Source organism: Cornus florida, unplaced genomic scaffold (genome assembly GCF_030987335.1).
Source record: "Cornus florida cultivar Cherokee Brave unplaced genomic scaffold, ASM3098733v1 CherokeeBrave_3.0.0_Hap2_Chr06, whole genome shotgun sequence".
NCBI classification, from domain to species: Eukaryota; Viridiplantae; Streptophyta; class Magnoliopsida; order Cornales; family Cornaceae; genus Cornus; species Cornus florida.
This window is the reverse complement of record NW_026775576.1, coordinates 70,739,721-70,764,155: the sequence shown is the minus strand read 5'-3', so window position 1 is coordinate 70,764,155 and position 24,435 is coordinate 70,739,721. Positions and strand designations below refer to the sequence as shown.

The 24,435-nt window shown below is 36.1% G+C and overlaps 2 protein-coding genes across 2 annotated transcripts; one reads left to right on the top strand and one right to left on the bottom strand.

Moving 5' to 3' along the window:
- Positions 1–999: 999 nt before the first annotated feature.
- Positions 1,000–9,622, bottom strand: LOC132314307 (uncharacterized). The gene is made up of 2 exons (XM_059813182.1): positions 9,555–9,622; positions 1,000–1,846 (listed from the first exon to the last, which is right to left on the bottom strand). The coding sequence occupies exons 1-2, from the start codon at positions 9,620–9,622 to the stop codon at positions 1,000–1,002; spliced, it is 915 nt and encodes a 304-aa protein (XP_059669165.1).
- Positions 9,623–20,399: 10,777 nt separating this feature from the next.
- Positions 20,400–23,661, top strand: LOC132314306 (serine carboxypeptidase-like 27). Its single transcript, XM_059813181.1, has 9 exons — positions 20,400–20,805; positions 21,182–21,274; positions 21,395–21,487; positions 21,612–21,685; positions 21,853–22,113; positions 22,353–22,480; positions 22,853–22,948; positions 23,282–23,390; positions 23,518–23,661. The coding sequence occupies exons 1-9, from the start codon at positions 20,400–20,402 to the stop codon at positions 23,659–23,661; spliced, it is 1,404 nt and encodes a 467-aa protein (XP_059669164.1).
- Positions 23,662–24,435: the final 774 nt, after the last annotated feature.

Below are 24,435 nucleotides of genomic sequence, written 5' to 3'. Positions count from 1 at the left end.
TTGGTGTAATGTAACTATTCTTTTGAACCGAATTCGATTAAAATGTAAATAAAAATTGTCAATCTGGTTTTGAAAAAAACAAAAAACAGTGATTGAGGTTGACTAGATTAAACTTTTCATGTATAGTGATTGTGAGCTTTTGAGCCAATATCAATGAACCAGTAAGGGGTTTAAACTTAAAACTATGATTGAGCTTGGTCCGACTATCTCATGAATGTACCTTAATTCTTAAATTAGTTTCTAATCAAGTAAAATTTATTTTATTTTTTTAAAAAAGAAATACACTCACACGGCCTTCTTCTCATTTGAAAGAAGAGAATGTATCATTAAACTACACCGCCTTTAAGCCAAGCCGTTCATATTCCAATCCATTAATCATATATTATTACATAACTTAAAACCAAAGCAGATATTATTACATAACTTAAAACCAAAGCAGCATTATTCAGTTGTAAATGGATCATTAATATCAACAGATTCCATTTCACACATGATCAATTAGGTAGCACTTAATGGGCCTATCCCTAGCCTCCACAACATCTAGGCCCAAAAATTTTGGAGCAAAATCTGTTGTCTCAGAATTGGAAATTATTGAGTATTTTTATTATTTTCTCACAAATTGTTTTATTTTTTTTCCTTATGATGAAAAATGTAAAAAAGTAAGACGTGATTTTTCTTTTATTATTATTATTATTTTTATCATGCCATATCTCACCTATGTTTTTTTTTTTTTTTCCTAACCTGGCAAAGAAACAACAACAGACTATTCAAATACAGTATCCTCGAGAATCTTTGGTTGCAATAGCAAGAATATCAGTAGGAATAAAAATTAATGTAGTATCCTCGAGAATGTGCTGACGGGAAAGCTAGGCAAGAGCTTGGGCGACCTCATTACCATGCCGAAGTACATGGCTAAGTTGAGAATAAGAGAATCGCTAAAGTGCCACTCGAATGTCAAACGAGACTGACTGAATCTCAACCGAACCACAATCATCTCCATCAACTGCCCAACAAAGAATCGCACGTGAACCATAACTTATCAGAAGACAAAGTTGAGACCCAGAGAACCACTTTACGCAAACACATAGCCTCAGCCATAGTAGCAGTCGAAGCCGAAAAAGGAGAAAAAACCACTACATGTAAAATATTTTCCCTAGAATCCCTGAAAACAGCACCACCACCCCCAATATGAGAAATCGAAGAAAAGGAAGCATCTACATTACATTTAATAATACCCTCTGGTGGAGGCAACCAATGAGAAGGGGAGGGATGGGGACACAAAACCGATCTAGGGCCGCCGACTTGATAAGAAGTTAAATCAACACCTGTAGAATTGAAAGCCTCCTTAAACTCCCGGAAGGATGAACAAGCTAATGAAACCACCCTTGGCGGATCAAAAAGCCGGCCATCAAAAACAAATTTATTTCCAGCCTTCCAGATACCCCAACAGCAAAAAGCCACCAATCTTAAAACATTCTGAACCTCATCCTTCAACCCCAACCTCTCTACTAATGTCATCCACCAATCCACAAACGAAATAGATTGGTCCACTGAAAAATCAAAACTTAAAGGCAATAATTTCCAGATCTGGATAGAATGAGGACAAAGAAAAAGGATGCGTTCCAATGATTCCTCCTCATCACTACACCTGGGGTACACAACATCAACAGACATTCCATGTATTCGAAGAAGGTGGTGAACTGGTAGAGCAAGATTACAACATTTCCACAAAAAATGCTGTAACTTTGGAGGTATTTTGCATTTCCATATACTACGCCACATCAAGTGCTGTCGAGAAGCAATAGAATCAGCAGCTTGGAATTGGATTTCCCCTTGGCACCCCAATCTAAAAGTCAGAAAATAGGCGGACTTTACTGAAAACTTACCATTAGGTTCGTCATCCCACCCCAACCTATCTTCTCTAGAAAAGAAACTAAAAGGACAACTAAGAGTAGCTTGAACAATGGGGGATGGAAATAAAGATTGAAGCAAATTGACATTCCAACTAATCCGCTGAGAATCAAATAAATCCCCCACGAATTCAGGAAACACCAACTGAGAGTCGTATCAGCCTACTAGACATGCTAGGGACCCATCGATCATTCCAAATATTAACAGAAAGACCATTTCCCACAATCCATTTAGATCCAGCAGCAATGAGAGATTGCGTAGACCAAATACTACGCCAAGTTCAAGAAGGATTTGATCCCAACTGCGCCTCTAAAAAGGAGCAATTGCGAAAATATTTGGCTTTAAAAAACTTAAAAGCCATCCTATTATGGTGGACGATAAAATTCCAACCCTGCTTAGCTAACAAAGCATCATTATAGCCTCAAAGTTTCGTAACCTTAACCCCCTTCCTCTTTAGCATTACACAAAAGCTCCCATTTAACCCAATTGATAGAAGCAGAGGCACACTCTTTACCCCATCAAAAATTACGAACATACTTCAGAATAGAATTGCAAAGGTTATGGGGTAGCTTAAAGCGCATGACACAACATATGTGGGCAAAACACTCAAAACTGATTTAATTAAAATTTCTTTACTTGTGGGAGATAAGAGCAGAGATTTCCAAGATGCTAAACGAGTAACGATACGTTGGGATATGTAGTGAAAGACATCTCACTTGGACCGACCAATAATCGCAGGCATGCCCAAATATTTTGCACATAAACCCTCTTCCTGAATGTCCAGCAATTGACATAAAGCAACACGATCCTCCAAACAAGTATTACGTGAAAAGAAAATAGAGGATTTAGAAAAATTTATCTGTTGCCCAGATGCCCTTTCATACCTCTGGAATAGGTTCTTAAGAAAAACAATCTCAGTAGTAGAGGCTTGACAGAATACAATGGAATTATCCGCAAAAAATAAGTGAGAAATAAATGGTGCTTGGGGACACACCCGAATCCCAGATAAAACTCTATGCTGAAGGGCCACCTGCAAAGAATGAGACAGAGCTTTTGCGTACAAAATAAATAAATAGGGAGATAAAAGATCCCCTTGGCGGAGACCGCGAATGGGACGAAACAACCCCACCGGGCCACAGGTTTACCATTGATCATCACAGAATGCGAAACTATTGAAATACATGCCTTAATTAAAGTAATCTAATGAGCATGAAAACCCAATTTGTCAAGTATGGCTAACAGAAAAGGCCATTCAATGCAATTATAAGCCTTACTCATATCCAATTTCAATGCAAGGAACGATTGTTTACCTTTACATTTATTTTTTAGGTAGTGGAGAATCTCACGAGAGATCAAAATATTATTTGTAATGTGACGGCCGGAACGAACGTGTAATACCCCTAGTTTTCAAAATGATAAAAAGGAAAATTAATTATTTATTTTATTACATTTTATTTAATTATGTGATTATGTGCTTACGTGGCTAGGTGTTTATGTGGCTACATGATGATATGCTTATTGTCTTAATTGCTTATTTGATTTATTTGAATTAATTAGGTGCTTGTGTAGTTAATTAATTGGGTATTTTACTTGCTCAATTGATGTGTGGTTTAATTGTAGTTATTTATTTGGATTAAATCATTTAATTGTTTTATGTTGTATTTTATTTTAAAGGAGTTGGATATAAATAGTAGTAATGGACCAACCCAATGGGTCACATGGACTACTTGGATAGGAGTTGGTTGGATACGAATGTTTACCCATGGATGAATGTCCATATATATATGGGTATATATGTATATAAGGATTTTATATTCATTAGTATTATAAATAGTTAATAGTAATTTAACTATAGTCAGATATATATTATATATATAGTTAGAAGGTTATATAGTATATACATATGTATATATGCTTATTCACGTGAGTTTTATAACAGACTTATATATATATATATATATATATATATATATATATATATATATATAATTATTTTTATTTTCCTTTTTCCTGATATTTTTCCTTAAGGCAAACTTAGGGTTTGATTTGGATTAGGGTTATATTGGATTACCATATATATAAAAGTATAGGTCTGTGGGAGGCTAGGTTTTCATATACGTGATATATTTTATACGTGGAGGCAGAGAGATACAGAGAGGAAAACGTGAGGAAAAAGAAGGAGGCTTTGGCCAAGGGTTTAAGGCCAAACCCTAGGAGGAAGAAGGAGAGACTGTTTGTGGGGTTAGGACTGAGTAGCAAAAGGTTCGACGACAACCAAGGTCGCCGGAATCAGAGGACGAACACAGAGAAAGAGATTTGGGATTTGATGCGACCCGAGCGTGTGCACAAAATAATGCACAACACTTTGGTTTTGGAAATGGTATCAAGCGGGCATCATAGTTTACATTTGTAAACCGCTAGACACTTATACTATGTAGTATGAAGTGAGAAGGGATCGAACCCAAGGGATTGAACACGTGTTGGGACTAAACTTGATTTTAATGCTAATTAGATTGTAAAAGAGAGAAGATAAAGAGTGTGAGAGAAAAATATTTTGGTGGAGTGATTAAACTAAAATTCAATTAAAAGCATGAAAATAGAAATGACATTAAACTAAGAATTAAAGAGATAGGAAGAGAGTCTTAGGGTTAGGATTCACCACTAAGCCCATGCAATTAACCATATGCTTTCAATTAATGGGGAATTTATTAGTGTAATTATAGATGTGGTCACATTATCATCACAAATCACAATTGTAAGCATAGATTATCAACATCAAGAATGAATTGTTTACCTAATGATAATTAAACTAAAGTGTAGAACCCATTCAAGACTACGTCATAACCCACCATACACATTCACAAATGTATTCGATAAAAGCACACATCAATTAAGAGGATAATACTAATTGTAATTAGAAGTATGGATTAACATAATCAAGCACAAATTGCCTACTTTACTACAATTACCTAATGACAATAAGCTAATTTGTAGAACAACCCATCAAGATTAAGCCTTTATCCATCAAATTAATTTACAATTGTATCAACTAAGTCTCATGCTATGGCCATCACTAAACACAACTAAAAGAAGTATCTAGTGTAGAGTATAATTCTAAATCAATCACACATAGACATGCAATTTTCATATAGAATTAATGGAAGAATTAATTTTCAAACATCTAATGAAGAATAAAATCCCTAATTAATCATATATAGACATACAATCAACTTGGAGATTTCAATGGAAGAATTAATCAATACAAGCCCTAATTTGTCAAATCAAGCATGTATATATAAATAAATCACAAGGCCAAATATTTAATTACAACTTAATAATTCCCCAAGAAAAGAAAAACAAAGGTTTAGGTTACATGAACTTAGGGCTCATCCAAGCCCTAAGTGAAGAATTAGCTCATGGAGAAGATGATCATGGTGTCAACAAGCTCCATCTCCATCTTTTGGCTCCCTATTCTTCTTCCTTCAATTGTAGACAAAGTCTCTGCAAGAACTGTTCTTCAAACCCCCCGCTTTTTTTCTTCCTTTCGTTTTCTCCCAAAGAGAACAATATCACGATACAGATCAAAAAAAAAAAATAAAAACTTAATTCCCCAAATAATAAATCACTAAACTAATAAATACTAACCCTAAAAACAATGGGCCTCACTGGGCTTAAGTAATAAACCTATTAAAGCCCACTAGGTTACAAAATAAGCCCAAACATTAAAATAAAAATATGCAATGTTGCCAAGTCCTGAGGGATTGATCCCCCACCCTGGGGGATCGATCCCCCAGAGTTGAAAAATTCCTTTAAGCCTTATTCAGCTCCATTTTTGCCCTGGGCTATTTGGTTTGCTTCTCCATCTTTGGGAACATCATCAAAGGCCCGAGATTGACCGCTTTGTGCCATTTTCTGAAAATCTTTGCTTAACTCCAAAAAGGCTTAATTGGACCGTTCTTAGCTCATTTTAACTTTATTGCCCTGAAATACACATAAACATAAATTAGGACTAAAACATAAACTTAAGATAGATGCAAAGACTGAAATACCCTAGCTTAGGTGCTGAAATGTGCAACATTTAAGCACTTATCACACCCCCAAACTTAGATATTGCTAGTCCCTAGCAATGAACTACAACATGGAAATGAAACAAACATATATACAACTATGAACTAATTAAGCAAATAAAGATAACACCACTTTCGTAGGGATCACGGTTGCATTTAGCATATGCAACAAGCCTTTTAAACCCCTAGGTTACCCCTAGTGGACGAGTGAAGTCTCGTGAAGGTTTTCAGAAATGGTACCCACAAACATTAACAGCTCTTTCTTACTTGAGAAGTAACGACACATATCAAATAAGTGTTTAAAGTATACTACTTCAAGTATGCAAATTTCTGCCATTTCTAAGCTATTCTCAATATTTCAACATCATGTAAGCAAAAATGGTCCTCCACACATCAAGCAAGTTAATCATGCAAATTGAATCAATTTTATCATCCTTTTTTAGTGAACCGGCATCAAAATGTGTTGCTATCATAGCAAATCAAAGTAATGGCATAGCCTTACCCTCAAACTAGCATACAGATATAGTACCAGACATCAAGACATTGAATGAACCTTGTTATTCAATCAAACATTTTTTTTTTTTTATTTGATTTCATCAATTTTATATATATATATGTATGACCATGTGCAATGTCCAAGTTCCTTAAGCTCTCTACTCACCCCATGTAACAAGCGTTGAGCCAACGACTCCCAAACCAGATGGTCTTAGGGCGTTAAGTGTAAAGACACTCCTAAGGGCGTAATGACTCGGAATGGCTAGGCTACGAACTCAAACTAATCATACATCTTACATTCTTTCCTTGTCTTCCTTTTTAATCAGTTGACATGTTGAAAGAATGCAGTTTTTTTTTTTTTTTTTTTTTTTTTTTTTTTTTTTTTTTTTTTTTTTTTTGTTCCTCACCTTTGGTGAGTGCTTTTATTTATTTATTTTTTTTGCAAGGTCATTTTATCAAGAATGAAAGCTTCCAAAGCATACTAGCTCAATTGGGATAAACCAAGACAATAATCAACTAAGCATGTACCCCACAAATTGAATGCTAGTGTGCGCAAGTGCAAGTGTAGAATTCTAGAATCAACTCTCAAAGCATTTTCAACCAACAAGATGATGTGTACCACAAGACCAAACATGATATCAAAAATTAAAAATTTACCCCTAAATGGCATCCTAGAGCATACAAGAAGTATTAGACTTTAACAACTTGTTTTTTAAAAGTACTATGCTTCAAAAGTTCAAAATCATTGCCAAATACATCTCAAATCTCAATCATGCATTTAAAGCTCAACTTAAAGTAGAATGTAACAAGGCTACCTTACCCCCAAATTTAAACTGCACATTGTCCTCAATGTGCAATGAGAACAATGAAAGAAATGGAAAGAGTATACCGTGATAGCAAAAGTTAATGACGCCCGGCAATGATCCATGATGAAAGAGGTCTCCCCTAAACTTGGATGCAAAAACCTACTAGAAAAGCCACACTAGCAACTCACATCAAATATCAAATGGGATAAGTAAAGCATACATTCTAAAACAATATAGAATAAGATGTAAAGAGATATGATGGGCAACCCATTATGAAATTAAGCCCGCAACCATCCAAATGTGCCCCATTTTCTATGGGGTAAATAATGAAGAACCATATAAACATTTGGATGAGTTTTTGGAAGTTTGTTCAACCGTGAAAATCACGGACCTTCCGGAAGAAGTCTTAAAAATGAAGCTTTTCCCTTTCACTCTTCGGGAAAAGGCTAAATATTGGTTTAATAACTTAAGGGCAAATTCAATCATATCTTGGGCTCAACTACAATATGAATTCCTAAAAAAATTTTACCCCGCAAGTAGAACCGATGCTATGAGAGCATCTATCCGTGAATTCTCCCAAAATGAGGGAGAACCTTTGCATGAAGCATGGGAGCGTTTGAACGATTTGCTACGGAAGTGTCCACATCACGACATTCCTAAGTGGCAATTAGTTCGTTGCTTCTATGAAAGCTTATCCGATACCCAAAAAGGTATGGTTGATGCTTCATGTGGAGGAGCCTATTTGGACAAAAATGAAGACGATGTGTGGCATCTTTTTGATCGCATGAGCGAAAATTCAATGCATCGTTCTTCATCGTCCCGATTTGGCCAAAATTTAAATGAAGGAGGGAAGAAAACCTCCAATCTTTCTCAAATAAATATTTCCATGGAAATTGCCGCTGAGGTCAAAATTCTTACTCAAACGTTTGATAAATTCTTTTCGAGCCAAAACCCGGCAATTCAAACATCCAACTCTTTCCATTCTCAAAGTGTGATGTGCATGACTTGCTCTAGTTATACTCACAATACTTCCAATTGTCCTCTTGGACAAGTTTTTCCGAGTGAGTATCAAGAACAAGTCAATGCTGTTTTCATTCATCCGGGAAGTAATCCAAATTCTAACTCCTACAATTCTGGATGGAGTGATCCTAACTTTTCTTGGAGAAATCAAGGAGGAGGTATCATTCCTCCTATTCATAAAAATTCCCAAGAAAAGTATGTGCCTCCCCACCTCCGAAATGCAAATTCTCAAGCATACCACTCTCCATCTTATCCTCTTCCAAATGTGAATCAATTCTCTAATTCTCATTCTTCAAATCATCAATCTTATTCTCATCCACCTCAAGAGCCTCCTAGGAATCCCACTTTTGAGGATAAGGTTTTAGAAGCTTTGGGTGATCTTCAAAAGGAAAATCAAGTGTTTCATTCACATTCTCAATCAATTGCAAAACTTGAAGCCCAAATTGGGCAAATGGCTAAATCAATAAAAGAGAAAGGGCCTATTCAACCTAAGATTAACCGAAAGGCATACTCCATTTCCACCTTGAGGAGTGGGAGAAAAATTGATAATAAAGTTGAGAGACCTAGTGAAGTTAGTGTTCCGGTGCAACCAAGTGTTAGCACATTTACCATTCCCAATTCCATTCCTACTTCACTAGGGACAAATGGTCACATTAATGAGCAAATTCCATCATCATCATCTTCCTCCCATGTAGAGAAGTCTTATGAGCCCAAAGCTCCATTTCCACAAGCTTTAAACGCTACTCCATTTTCGAGGCAAGAAGGAAAAATCCATGACATGATGGAAGTTTTTAAACAAGTTAAAATCAACCTTCCTCTTCTTAATGCTATTCAACAAATTCCACCATATGCCAAGTTCTTGAAGGACTTATGTACTCAAAAGAGGAAGAACAAGGGACCAAGCCCAAAGAAAGTACTTCTCACGGAGCAAGTAAGCTCTATCATTAAGCTTAGCACCCCACCTAAGTTCAAAGACCCTGGCGCTCCAACCATCTCTTGTACCATAGGGAACCATGAGGTAAAAAGGGCACTTCTTGACTTAGGGGCTAGTGTTAACGTTATTCCTTACTCCATGTATCTTCAATTAGGTTTGGGAAATCTTAAGCCAACTTCGGTAGTTATTCAACTCGTCGATAGGTCTACAAAACAACCAAGGGGAATTGTTGAGGACATCCTCATCAAAGTAGACAAAATCTATTTCCCGGTTGATTTTGTTGTGCTTGACACTGAGCCGATTCCCAATCCTACCACTTACATTCCCATCATTTTAGGAAGACCATTTCTTGCCACCGCTAATGCGACAATCAATTGTAGGTCCGGCATTATGGACATCTCTTTTGGCAATATGATGGTTAAGCTTAATGTGTTTAACACGAGCCAACATCCTATCAATGAAGGCGAGTGTTTCATGGTGAATATCTTGGATGAAATTGTTGAAGAAGTCATTCCTTCCATTCCTTCTGAAGATCCTCTTGAGGCATGCCTCTCTCACTTCAACATGGACGCATTTGACATTGAAAACTCCATATATGAAGTGAATTCTCTAATGGATTCCGTAGCCATCTTAGACTTCCCGCCATGGAAAAACTCAAAAGAACCTCTCCCTTCAATCGTAAGTACTCTTTCTTATCAAGAAGAGGAAGAAGTGGTAAGTACGCCAATGGCCAATCCAATTTATGAGGACATTCCTTATAATATTGAGCATGAAGTCATTGAGGCGACCTTAGTGAAGGAGGAGAAAGTGATCAATGTGGAAGTTGACAAAAATGATGAAGAGATTGAGTTTCTTAATAATCTAACCGAGCCTTTGAAAGACATTACCTTGCCAAGTGCAAGGCCGCTCATTATGGACTTTATTTTCAAAACCGTGGATGAGAGGAAACAAATTGCATCTTTCACCATTTCTTTCCAAATCATTCTTTTGAGAGATGAATTTGTTGTTGTGAGAGCGGATCCATTTGGGAAAATAGATAAACGGATCAATGAGGATGTCTCATATCCAGTTTTTGATTCTTTCGACTAGTGAGTCGCCCCAACGTCTTGCTAGAGACGTTAAACACTAGTTGTTCGTAGAATTTTCAAAAAAAAAAAAAAAAAAAAAAAAAATGCATTTTATTATTATTTTGTTTTCTTTTCCTTTTGTACATTTATGTATTTTTAAATTCAAAAAGAAAAAAAAAAAATTTGTTGTGATAGGTAGGATAAGTTGGTATTTGATTTTATTTTAATTTTTAGTAGTATTATTTTAATTTTAATTTTTATATATATTTAATTTTAGTATATATATATTTTTCTTTTTAGTTTTACTTAAAAAAAAAAAAAAAAAAAATTAAGTTGGTAAGTGATTTTATTTTAATTTTATTTATTATTATTTTTATTTTTATCTATTTTTCATTTCAGTGTATATATTCTTTTTAGTTATTATTATTATTTTTTATTTATTTATTTTTAGTGTATATATTAAAAAATAAATAAATTAAAGAAAAAAAAAAAAAAAAGCAAAAGATGGATCACCATCTTGGCAGAGAGCAACAAAAAAATGTCCCAAGTAGATTGATCCCCCAATCACGTGGATCGATCCCTTTTTTCCTATGTCGCCACTTTCTCATTCTACAGTGAAGGGCCAATTTTGTGTCTAAAATTATCGATCCCCTTAACTGATGGATCGAGCCCGTTAGCTTGCCTTCCCATCTCTCTCTCGTCTGCATTCACTGCCAACCCTCAAATCTCTTAACCCAAGTTCTTCAAACCCTCGCTTTCTTCGACCATCCTCTCTATTCGATCCTCTCTGTTCTATCCTCTCTTGCGCCGTGTTGAAGAGGTCGTTCAACGGCGTTGCTGTTGGGTGGTGGGTTATTTCCCGACGATTTTACTTCGCCGTTCTCTGTCGCATCTGGGCTAGCGATCGCCGCTGGGTTTTTCTCCGAGATCGCGGCTGTACAACTTTCCAGCGTCGGCTGGGTCTTTCCGGCGGGTGTGTTAATCGCTGTATTTCTCCGACGAGGTTGGGTCGCCGAGATTACATCACCGCGGCTGGTTTTTCTTTTTCGGTGCGTTTGGCTTAGTTCTCTGGCGTCTGCGGCTGTTGGGTCGCCGAGATTACATCGTCGCGGTTGGTTCGTTCGCCGGCTTGTTCGCTTCACCTGCAGTTTAGGCGTTGGGTTGTGGATTTCGCCGACTGTGGGTTACGTTTGAGGCTGTTGGGTAGAGATTTCGCCGGCTTGTTCGCTGCGCCGGCGACGCGGCTGTTCGTCTTCCGGCGTCGCCTCTGTTCGTCTTTCTGGCGTCCCATCTGTTCGTTTTCCAGCGATTCGCGGCTGGGTTCATCAAGGATTCGCGGCTGGGTCGTTCTCCGGCGATCTCGGCTAGCACCGGCGATCTGTTTCATCCTCCGACGTTGCGACTGCTTCTTCTTCAGCGATTCCGGCGTCTGGTTCTTCCAACAGCGATCGCGGCGGCTCTTTCCGGCAATTCCGGCTGGGCTTAAATTCCGGCGCTGTTTGAGACTCGCCCTTTATTTTTCCGGCGTTGCAACTGGCTGTTCCCTCCAGCGATTTTGGCTAGATTTTGATTTGGTTTCTTCATCAATTCCGGCGGCTTTTGACTGGGTTTTCTCCGGCAAGTATGTGGGTAAGTGCTGATTTTGGCAAGTTTGGCAAGTTTGTGAGTTGTTAATTGGGTTCCAGATTCCATTTTTTTTTATTTTTTATTTTTTTTATTTTTTTTTATTTTTACATTGATGACTTAAAAAAAAAAAAAAAAAAAAAATAGTTGAATTGTTGTTAAAAAAAAAAAAAAAGTGCATAAAATTTTGAATTGATGATTTAAAAAAAAATATTTGTCATTGAAGTAGGGTTATTGATTTTGGACTACTTCCCATATATTTCAATCTTAAGAAATGACTCGTGTTTCTTCTTCCAAACGTTTCAAACCCTCCAAAGAGACTCCCAAAGTTGTGTGGCGCAACAAACGTCTGAATTTTGAGACTACCTTCGACATTGAAGGTACATTTTGCCACAATGACGCGACTGAATGGGCGGTGTTAGAATTTGAAAGGAGGCGTTTGTCCTGCCTTTTTAGACCAGCTGCAGAGGTTGTCTATCCCCGGCAACGGCGCCAAAATTATGATGCGACCCGAGCGTGTGCACAAAATAATGCACAACACTTTGGTTTTGGAAATGGTATCAAGCGGGCATCATAGTTTACATTTGTAAACCGCTAGACACTTATACTATGTAGTATGAAGTGAGAAGGGATCGAACCCAAGGGATTGAACACGTGTTGGGACTAAACTTGATTTTAATGCTAATTAGATTGTAAAAGAGAGAAGAGAAAGAGTGTGAGAGAAAAATATTTTGGTGGAGTGATTAAACTAAAATTCAATTAAAAGCATGAAAATAGAAATGACATTAAACTAAGAATTAAAGAGATAGGAAGAGAGTCTTAGGGTTAGGATTCACCACTAAGCCCATGCAATTAACCATATGCTTTCAATTAATGGGGAATTTATTAGTGTAATTATAGATGTGGTCACATTATCATCACAAATCACAATTGTAAGCATAGATTATCAACATCAAGAATGAATTGTTTGCCTAATGACAATTAAACTAAAGTGTAGAACCCATTCAAGACTACGTCATAACCCACCATACACATTCACAAATGTATTCGATAAAAGCACACATCAATTAAGAGGATAATACTAATTGTAATTAGAAGTATGGATTAACATAATCAAGCACAAATTGCCTACTTTACTACAATTACCTAATGACAATAAGCTAATTTGTAGAACAACCCATCAAGATTAAGCCTTTATCCATCAAATTAATTTACAATTGTATCAACTAAGTCTCATGCTATGGCCATCACTAAACACAACTAAAAGAAGTATCTAGTGTAGAGTATAATTCTAAATCAATCACACATAGACATGCAATTTTCATATAGAATTAATGGAAGAATTAATTTTCAAACATCTAATGAAGAATAAAATCCCTAATTAATCATATATAGACATACAATCAACTTGGAGATTTCAATGGAAGAATTAATCAATACAAGCCCTAATTTGTCAAATCAAGCATGTATATATAAATAAATCACAAGGCCAAATATTTAATTACAACTTAATAATTCCCCAAGAAAAGAAAAACAAAGGTTTAGGTTACATGAACTTAGGGCTCATCCAAGCCCTAAGTGAAGAATTAGCTCATGGAGAAGATGATCATGGTGTCAACAAGCTCCATCTCCATCTTTTGGCTCCCTCTTCTTCTTCCTTCAATTGTAGACAAAGTCTCTGCAAGAACTGTTCTTCAAACCCCCCGCTTTTTTTCTTCCTTTCGTTTTCTCCCAAAGAGAACAATATCACGATACAGATCAAAAAAAAAAAATAAAAACTTAATTCCCCAAATAATAAATCACTAAACTAATAAATACTAACCCTAAAAACAATGGGCCTCACTGGGCTTAAGTAATAAACCTATTAAAGCCCACTAGGTTACAAAATAAGCCCAAACATTAAAATAAAAATATGCAATGTTGCCAAGTCCTGAGGGATTGATCCCCCACCCTGGGGGATCGATCCCCCAGAGTTGAAAAATTCCTTTAAGCCTTATTCAGCTCCATTTTTGCCCTGGGCTATTTGGTTTGCTTCTCCATCTTTGGGAACATCATCAAAGGCCCGAGATTGACCGCTTTGTGCCATTTTCTGAAAATCTTTGCTTAACTCCAAAAAGGCTTAATTGGACCGTTCTTAGCTCATTTTAACTTTATTGCCCTGAAATACACATAAACATAAATTAGGACTAAAACATAAACTTAAGATAGATGCAAAGACTGAAATACCCTAGCTTAGGTGCTGAAATGTGCAACATTTAAGCACTTATCAGGATTTTCAATCTGAAATCCTAAGGCAAGTTCTTCTCTTACTCTCTCCCTTTGATCTGTGTTTCTATACATGCCTAGGATATTCCAGGAGACTTAAATAATTAAACTGAAGTATTATGCATGCTTAATTGAACTAAAACAAATGATTGTATGTTTTTAGTTTCATATTCTTGTTTTGAATGATTCTGGAATTTTTGATGCATATTTGATGTTTAAGTTTAATCTTTGCATGTTAAAACATCTAAAATAATTTAGTATGGACGTATGAGACTTAGGTTGAAGCTTAGAGGCTTTAATTATGGAGTTTTAGGGTTTACAGAGGCTGAATAGACGAAGAAGACAACTTCAGCACCAACTCAGCCAACTAAGTTGGGAACTCAGCCTGCTCAGTTAGGAACTCAGCCTGCTCAGTTGGACCGCGACCTGGATGTTGGTTTTAATTGCCCAGAATTATTTTTAAACCTATTTTAATTAATTTAAATGGGTTAAATGGACCTTGAAAGGTTCTAGAATGCATAATACACTTCATATGCTTAAGGAATTGGACAATACAGATTTATAAATAATTTTTATAAATTATTTGATGGATGGTTAGTTATTTAATTGTTTTAAGAATTGAATTAAATGTTTAAATGACTTTATTCATGATTAGGAGTTTATATTATTTATATGAAATATAGGTTAATTACGTGGAATGTAAGTTAACTACATGTTATTTAAATTGTTGTATTTGCTTAAATAAATGCAAATGGTTATGTGTATGATTTATATCATGCTAGGTATGGATTAATTGGTGTACTAATTTATTTATGCATTATTTATTATGGATGAATGGATTGTATGCACCGGTATGGGACGGTGGCATATTAGGGACGGATTAGTTTCAAAATACTATATTCTACCTATACGGAATAAGTGAATAGATTATAAATATGGAATCCTACTTATATTTAGTCTGTGCAGTTAAATAAGCTGAACGACTAACTGAATTTTTTCTGGATGTTTAGTCTGTGCAGTTGAACAAGCTGAACGACTAACTGGATTTATTATAAATGGATAGGATAGGATTTTAAATATATATTTATGGTACCGTGGCATACGCTTGAGTCTCAGTGTTGACGGTTAGGGAGCGTATATGCAGTAGGATACGCAGTTGGCTATGATGGTAGAGGTATACCCTGTTAGGCTTAGGTACTCATGCCCACTCAGGTGTGTTTTGCATGTTGCCTTCTATTCAGGTTGAAACCCCTTTGTAGTACAGTGAGAGTCCCTTAGTGTGGATATATCTATGTACGGACTATATAGCTATTGTTGCGTTGATTAGGATGTATATATGTATCGGATCTCTGCTTGGACTGTAGTAGAGTAGAACTTATTTGTGGGCCTGACTCACCATTATTTTTCAGGTGTTCGTCAGGAGTAGAGGTTGTTCGTGCTGAGCAGGGATCAGTCTACTTCATTCTTCTGCTTCCATTTAGAAGATTTGTTTATGTTTCTGTTTTCAGATGTAGACATTATTTCAGTTACTTATTTAGTTTGGATTTCTAGGGGTCCACATTGTATGGATTCCTGAGTTGTATATTTTTGGAGGATTAGTTGTATCAGAAGGATTTATTAATCAATGAAATTTTTTTCTGAGGATTAATTATTGGATTATTATTTTAGTTTCCCTTCAGCATTTTATTTTTAATTTTATTATTATTATTTTTTATCATATTTGTACTCTGTGTTTGTTTATTACCGAATTATTTTTGATATCCTCGGGTATTCAGGCGTGGGCATGGCCAACCCGCATTCGGAAATCCAGGGAGTATCACAGAACGCACTCTAAGATTCACTAACAAGAGAGGGAATAATTTCACGAAGCCTATTAGCAAGCATCTTAGCAATAATCCGATAAGCAACAGAACATAACGATATTGGTCTATAATGGGAAACATATGTGGGGGATTCAATTTTAGGAATTAAAATGATATTAGTATGATTTAGACTAGATAAAAGATGACCCGAATGCATAAAACTGCATACCGCAACAATGAATCCGTCTTAATAATATTCCAATATCGCTAATAAAATAACGGAGTCATACCATCAGGACCTGGAGCTTTGCATGGCTGCATATCAAAAATAGCTCCACGAATTTCCTCCTCAGATGGCGGCCGAATTAATCTATTATTCATATCAGGAGTAACTCGTGGCTGAATGTGCCGTAAGAATTGATCAATACCAATTGAATCAGAAGAACGAAACAAGTCCTGAAAATAGGTAAGAAAAAGATCTTGAATATGGGATTCCTCTTTAATCCAATGACCAGGGGAATCTTCGAGCCCAGAAATATGATTGCGCCATTGGCGACAAAGAGTAGATGTATGGAAAAATTTAGAGTTGCGATCCCCCAACTGCAACCATTGAATCTGTGACTTCTGAAGCCAATACAGTTCCTCTTATCGCCACAAAGAGTGCAACTGTCGCTCCACAAGATGGATCTACTCAAGATCGTATTCATCCGATTGCTCTTTCAAATGTTGTAAGCGAATTTCAGCTTGTTCAATCTGACATCGAGAGTTAAAAGTGTTAGTTCGAGCCCAGTTGATTAAAGAACGTTTACAAGACTTGAGTTTTTCAGAGCATCGAAACAAACAAGACCCGAAAACTGGAATACTCCAGGCATGCCGGACAATATGCTCACACATAGGATTAGATACCTATCGAGCATCAAAATAGAATTGACAAGATTTTTGATGAAAAATCGGTATAAGCTCAAGAAGCAGAGCACTATGATCAGACCCTGCCACCGTAAGATGACGAAGTCGTGCCTGATGGAACAGCTGTTGCCACTCCTTACTGCTTAAAGCACGATTTAGGCGTTCCTGAATATTAGCCAAACCACTACGGTGGTTACACCACGTAAAGGGATAGCTCGCAAATCCCATATCCAATAACTCACAATCAGACACCAAAGTTTGAAAATTCTTGAGAACCCAATATGGTTTTGGAATATCACCCCGTTTGTCCACCGGAGATAACAAATCATTAAAGTCACCAATAATAAGCCACCTATTACCCCACAAAGGCTGCTGTCGTTTAAGGTATTCCCATTGAGCCGTACAAATACGATCATCAGTGTTTGCATAAATAAAAGTAAGAAACCAAGAACCTTTCCGAACTGCACATAACTCCACTGTAATTTGATAGTCACAAAAATCCACTGTTTTAAATAAATCATCGACCTGCCAAAGCAAAGCGAGACCCCTCGCCGGTCCCACTGAATCCACACATACCAAACAGAAGGCAGCTTTAGTTGACGTTTCAACGGTTGAAGATTTCGCAAACCAGTTTTAGTTTCAAGGAGAGCTATAATATCCAGATTGTGAGCCCTTTGAAGTCTCAGTAATTGTCGAACAGTAAGAGGATTACCAATACCTTGACCATTCCAAACCAACACTTGTAGAGAAATATGATGAAACACACATTGAGATACAACTGGAATATTATTAAGATAGAGAACAACAGAGGTACCTGAGGAAGACGCTATGCCACTAGAAATAGGACAATGATGACGTAAAGGATGAAGTCTCGGTAAAGAAGAAAAAGGTCGGCCCAAATCATTTGAAACAAAATCGGAATGACGGCCCAAACTAAAAGCCCGACTTGGGCTCGATCAAGAATCCGACACCAAAATTTGAAACAGAGGCCCAGGAGTAAGAAGCCTGGCCCACAAAGGATGGCTCAGCAACCTTGCGTAAACCATACGCTTGAGAACTGGCTCAGGATTCGTGCACATCATCAATGGAAACCGCCGCTGGGCAAGCTATCATCCGATCGAGCAAGAAGGTCAAGAAATCTCCAAAAAAACAATACAAGCAAGTAAATAAGACTCCAAGAGATCAATGACTTCGGACATAAGAAATCAAAGCCACCCACACAATATAAATAAAAGAACCGTGTCACCGTGACTACCCAAAGCAACCAGAAAGAGAAATTCCAGACAAACAAATGCCCCGGATACTCCACCGGATCCAACACCCCGAAACAATTAGTTAAGAAAGAGATAGGGAAAGGAGAGGAAAAATTATTTTCCTTCTCTTCTCAATCATTAATCTGCCCATGCTTAGGGAGTAAGAAGTTGTTGACATTTATAAAAGAATGCCTCTTACCCCTCTAGACGCGATTTGAAGATCGTTAACATGCAGAAGGTTCAAAAAGGACACCGAGCTCCAAAAGGTGGTGTCACCAAACAAGTGATAGAGATGATTTTGGTTGTTGTAGTGTCTCAAAAAATTAAAATATTCTTTTCTTACTGTTTGCATTATAGGTTTCTTATAATATGTATAAAGATGGTGAATTTTAAAGGGTGAAAAAAAAAAAAAAACATTTTAATGGTTGACTAATGGAAGTCTAACTAGTGCCTACCCTAGATCTGATGGTTTGGGCCGATATATGCCCCATTTTGTGGCGTCTGATTTGGCGGTTTTAATGCTGTCCATCTTAAAATCCAAGCAATTGACTAACTTTATTAGGAGTATTTATTATTATAATTATTGTTTTTTGTTTTTTTGTTTTTGCATTATTATTATACTAATTATAAATAAATAAAAATAAAACTAGGAAGGCCCAAGTCAGCCCATCTCCAAATCAAGGGTTGGCTCATGTAGTTTCTTTGGACAGTCCAGATTAAAATCACATGATCCACTTTGATGTTCCTTATAGAATAATACACGGCGCCATTAATGCCATCAAAAAGTAAAAATGGTACACTATTTTATTTTATACACACACACACATATATAATGTGTATGTTTATTATATGTATGGTCAAATAAGCTGCAGATCTTGATACCGCTCAGATTGATCTACCATTGAATCTGCAAATTTCTCTAGGGATCTAGTTCGAAATTTCGAATCCTTTCTCTTTCATTTCTCTTTGATTTTTTTTTTTGGTTAAGTAATTTTGAAAATTTTGTTTACTGAAAATAATTACAGAAACAAAATTATTGAAAATCCAAGTGATTGAACAATTTTTTAAATTTAATTACTTAATTAATTTTTTACTTTTTACTTTGAAACAAAAGAAGATACTCTAAGTTTGTGATCATATATTTAACATGCTAAGTTCCTCAATAAATCTAAAAAGCTCATAAATATGATTAAAATTCTATAGTAAAAACTCGGTCAATCAATCTGAATTTTCCAATGTTGATTAGATTAACTATAATACATTATACAAGATCTTATATTTATAATAAATGATGGAGTGTTAAAATTTGACGAAGTTGAGCGCTACTGAAGCAGTTGTCTATACGCCATACCGTTTGCTTCTCTTTCCTCTTAAATGCTCTCCCATATTGATCCAATGGGAATGTGATTAAATCATAAGAATAATTCAGAGACATCACTGATATATTATATATACACACATATATACATGCAAATATAACTGTCCTATGTACATGTAATTAACTAACATAAAAAAATTATAAGATACATACATACATACATACGTACACACATATATATATATATAATATACATACATATTTTTTAACAAAAAAATTCACACACCTATTATACCCTTATGAAGACTCAATTCCTCGACCTTCTACTGTAAAAGATAAAAAAATCTTAATGCTTATATCATGATTTGCCGTATCGACCGATACGCGACGTATCGTCTGGTTCATAACCCTTAAAATTGATACCGACACTATACACTCTCATAAACCGCCCAATTCGACCGATTTACATTATTATTCGTCCAAATTCATTATATCGGGATCGATACAGCTACTATTATGTTTCTCATTGCTTTGGAAGTCATTGTTAAAGTAACGCCCCCCCACTTTGTTGTCTTCACTAAAAACCACACACACACACATATACACACACACACATATATATTTATATGCTATGTTTAGACTTTGTCTCATTGCTTTGGAAGTCATTGCTAGAGTAATGCCCCCACTTTGGTTTTTTTTGTTTTTTTTTTGGTCTCATTGCCTAAGATTGAAAGTCAGTGTGAGATTGACCAATGCACATGTAGTTAACCAACATAAAGAAAAAACTTGCATAAGATTGAAATCCATTTCATGTGAGAGTAATATATTCACTTGGTATTGACTCAACCCTTTTCTCATCTAACACTCCACAGCTACAAAATGTACTTTCATAACCTCCAAAGTCCAAGTTAAGCTAACTTCATTTGCCAATAATGAGAGGACACTCTGAGAGCTCTTCTTGCTCTTTGAAATGTGTTCTGGCCCTAATTGTTGCCCTACAGCTCTCTTCCATCACCGTCAACGCTGCAGCCGTCAAATACCACCGTATAAAGCAGCAGAGGGATAGGATCATCAAGCTGCCCGGACAGCCGGAAAATGTCAGCTTCTCCCAGTACTCCGGCTATGTCACGGTGGACCAGAGGGCCGGCCGGGCTCTATTTTACTGGTTGATTGAGTCACCAGACAGTAAGAAGCCCTCATCAAAGCCACTTGTTTTGTGGCTCAATGGTGGGCCTGGTTGCTCGTCTGTAGCCTATGGGGCCTCCGAGGAGGTGGGCCCGTTTCGTGTTCTTCCTGATGGAATGAACCTCACTTTGAGCCCATATGCTTGGAACAAAGGTACGCAATAAGTACAACGTTTTGACAAAAGAGATATTTTATCCATACCTAATTCAATAGATAATGAATCACTGCTGCCATATTATACGGCCATATTATATGGATTACTTAATATTATGTTTTGTTTGATCTTTAGCCTTTCATTATACTTGTTAGTGATTACATATGGTCGTAATAGTCAATGGATGTGTCATTAAATTTAGGTAAGTGGTACTATACTGCATCTGAGTGTACGTCCACAAGCCTTACATGTGCGAGGCTTGTGGACTCTTAGATGCATGCAGGTACGTGTTGTGCGGATTTTAAATATAGATTTTGGGTTTCAAAGAAAATTACTTGTAACATTTTCTTTTGTCACCTACGGTTTTTGATGCAGAGGCCAACTTGCTTTTCCTTGATTCACCAGCTGGTGTTGGTTTCTCCTATTCAAATACTTCATTTGATGAAACTACTGGTGACCAAAGAACAGGTTCCTCTCTCTCTCTCTCTCTCTCTCTCTATATATATATATATATGTTGTTGTCGTTCTAACTGTTAAATTATATATTATTTTCCAACCAAAATTTCAAATGTGGACTTTGAAATGTAGCTAAAGATGCATATACATTCCTTATCAATTGGTTTGAGAGGTTTTATCAGTACAAGCACAGACCATTCTATATTGCTGGAGAAAGCTATGCAGGTTAATTTCGCTACAAAAACCACTTCTATATTTCATTTGAAACTTCAATGATTGGTTGCTCAACCATGCCATTTTCTTTTATATTTTAAATTATTATTTTTTTTGATTTATAATCGATTTTTAGGTCATTACATTCCTGAGTTGTCTCAACTCATACTCCGACACAATAAGGGTATTATTAATTTCAAAGGCTTCTTGGTAAGTCGTTATTCATTAATAAGTCTTATATTCGGAATCTCTTTTAATCTGAACCGGGACTGGTCTCATCATCGTTTCACAACGAACGTCGGTATTACTTACATCAAAATATTCGGAATTATTCCAATGTGATACTCCAAATGATTTATTTTGAATTTTATGAGCAGTTGGGAAATCCACTTCTAGATGACTACTATGATAATATTGGTACGTTTGAGTTTTGGTGGAACCATGGGTTAATCTCGGACATAACGTATGATGCACTAAATGGATCCTGTCCACACGATTCCTTCCTTTTCCCGCGAAATAAATGTTACAAAGCTCTTTTTGATGCTTACGCCGAGTTTGGAGACATCAATCCCTATGCCATTTACGACACTCCTTGCTACGATACGGGCACCCTTCCCCACAACTTAAGGACTCCTCTGGTAAAACACCTTCCAACTTCATTTTTACCATTTCATTTTTCATTTTTTTTACCTTCAACATTTGATTCACTTTTATTTTATATATATATATATGTGTGTGTGTGTGTGTGTACACAAACTGTCACACACGGACACATACAGATTATTTCTACACGTTGTCACACACAGACACATACAGATTATTTCTACACGTACGTTATATAACTGACATGGTGTGGGAAATATTGTGTTGAATTCAGCCGTGGACATTTAGAGGGAACGACGAGTGCATCGTGAAGTACACAAAAAAGTACATGAATCTCCCAGATGTGCAAAAGGCTCTTCACGCAAATGTTACTCAAATTCTTCATCCTTGGATGACTTGCAGGTTTGAAAACAACAATTTTTGGAACATTTTACATCAATTTACAATGAAAATTGCTTATGCATGATCGTCAATATGATTTTTGTTACTGAAAATAATGTGAATTTTGACTTGTTTTTTGAACTATGTTTTCTTGAAACATTGAAAATCTTGTTAGAACTATATGTTTTCAGCCAATTTAGTATTTTTGACCCAAAAACAAAAAGATAGTCAACATAAATTATCATTTTTGTGTTATCAGAAAATTGGTCTTTTTTGTTTCTCAAATTTTTGAAAATATTTTTCGAAACAGCAGAGACAAAATCTTAATCAAAATTTCTTTTCCAGTAAATAAATGCTACAAAACTATTTATAATATATTATACCTATCTGCAGTGATGTTGTAAGGAGCAGCTGGACTGATTCACCCAAATCCATGCTTCCCATCCTCAAGGAACTTATAGCAGCTGGCATCAGGATATGGATATTTAGGTAATTTAACAAAACAAACCAACTAGTTTTGTATTCCCTCTTTTTTTTTTTTTAAAAATACCTCTTTACTTTGAGTTACAGTTTTTCATGAGCGACATCTTTTTTGAAATTTTTTTTGAAATAGAGGGAGTAGTCCTTTAACATTCATTCAACATAAGTACTACCAAATGGGTAATGCTCATATGGTACAAACCCTTCTTTCCGAACGGAGCTCGGGTGTTCGAGTTTCTATGAGACATGGATGTGTTTTTGTTTAACCTTTCGAAAACAAATTAAAAAAAATATATAAGTACTAAAATACCTAACATGGAATTTCTTGAACTCTATAATTAGCGGCGACACTGATGCTGTTTTGCCACTCACCGCGACCCGTTATTCCATCAAAGCTTTGAAGCTCAAGACCATCACCAACTGGCATGCCTGGTATGACGACAATCAAGAGGTCGGTTGTTTACTTCTAAGAAAATCAAAATTTCAAATAATCATAGTATATGAAATAACTTGGACATTAATATGTTAATTAATGTTTGTGTAATATTCTAATTAATTAATAAATTGATTTTGCATAGGTTGGTGGTTGGAGCCAAGTATACAAGGGTCTGACCTACTTAACAGTGAGGGGGGCTGGGCATGAGGTTCCACTGGGCCGCCCTCGGCTTGCACTGATGCTGTTTAGTCATTACTTGAAAAACAAAACCTTGCCATCATCTTGAAAATATAGATATATATGTGTATATATCTCTATGGGTTAGGGTTTATACAATTGCATGTTTGCTGTGTTATAAATTATAATGGGTTAAGTGCCAAAAAGTGCATTTAACACCCAACAAGCCATGTATTCCTATTTTACTGTTACTAGATGAATAAGTACAATTCTAAATAAGTTTTCATTTATAGAGGTGTATTTATTTATTTCCCCCACCCACCTTGGGCCCACCCAAGGTTTATAAAGGTGTAATTGGATAACAAGTGGAGTATGATTTTTGGCACAATGATAATGTTGCTTTACTAATTGTAGACAGTAAAATTTTAATAGACTTTTGTTTTGACAAATTGACCTATTAAATATGAATTTAATGTTTAATTAAGTTATTTAATTGGCTCAAGCTTGATCCACTTAAATTATTTAATTAGCCCAACCCAGATGATTAAATGAAAAGATAATTATGCTTATAAATAGAAGCATGGAGGAAGGAGGAAGGAGGAAGGAGGAAGGAGGAAGGAGGTCCAGAAATTGAGAGACTCAGAAATCTAGAGGGACAAATTTAGAATTCAGAAATCCAGAATTCCAGAGAGAAATACAGAAACTCTGTTAATACTCATCCCCAACATCCAAACCCAAAGGTGAAAAACACCAAGCACATCAAATCGTGCCGTTCTTCATCAAATTCCATGGTGATCAACAACAAGCACATTAAATCGTGCCGTTCTTCATCCAAATTCTACGGTGATGCAAGATCAAGCTCGTGTAGCCCTTGAATACCAAC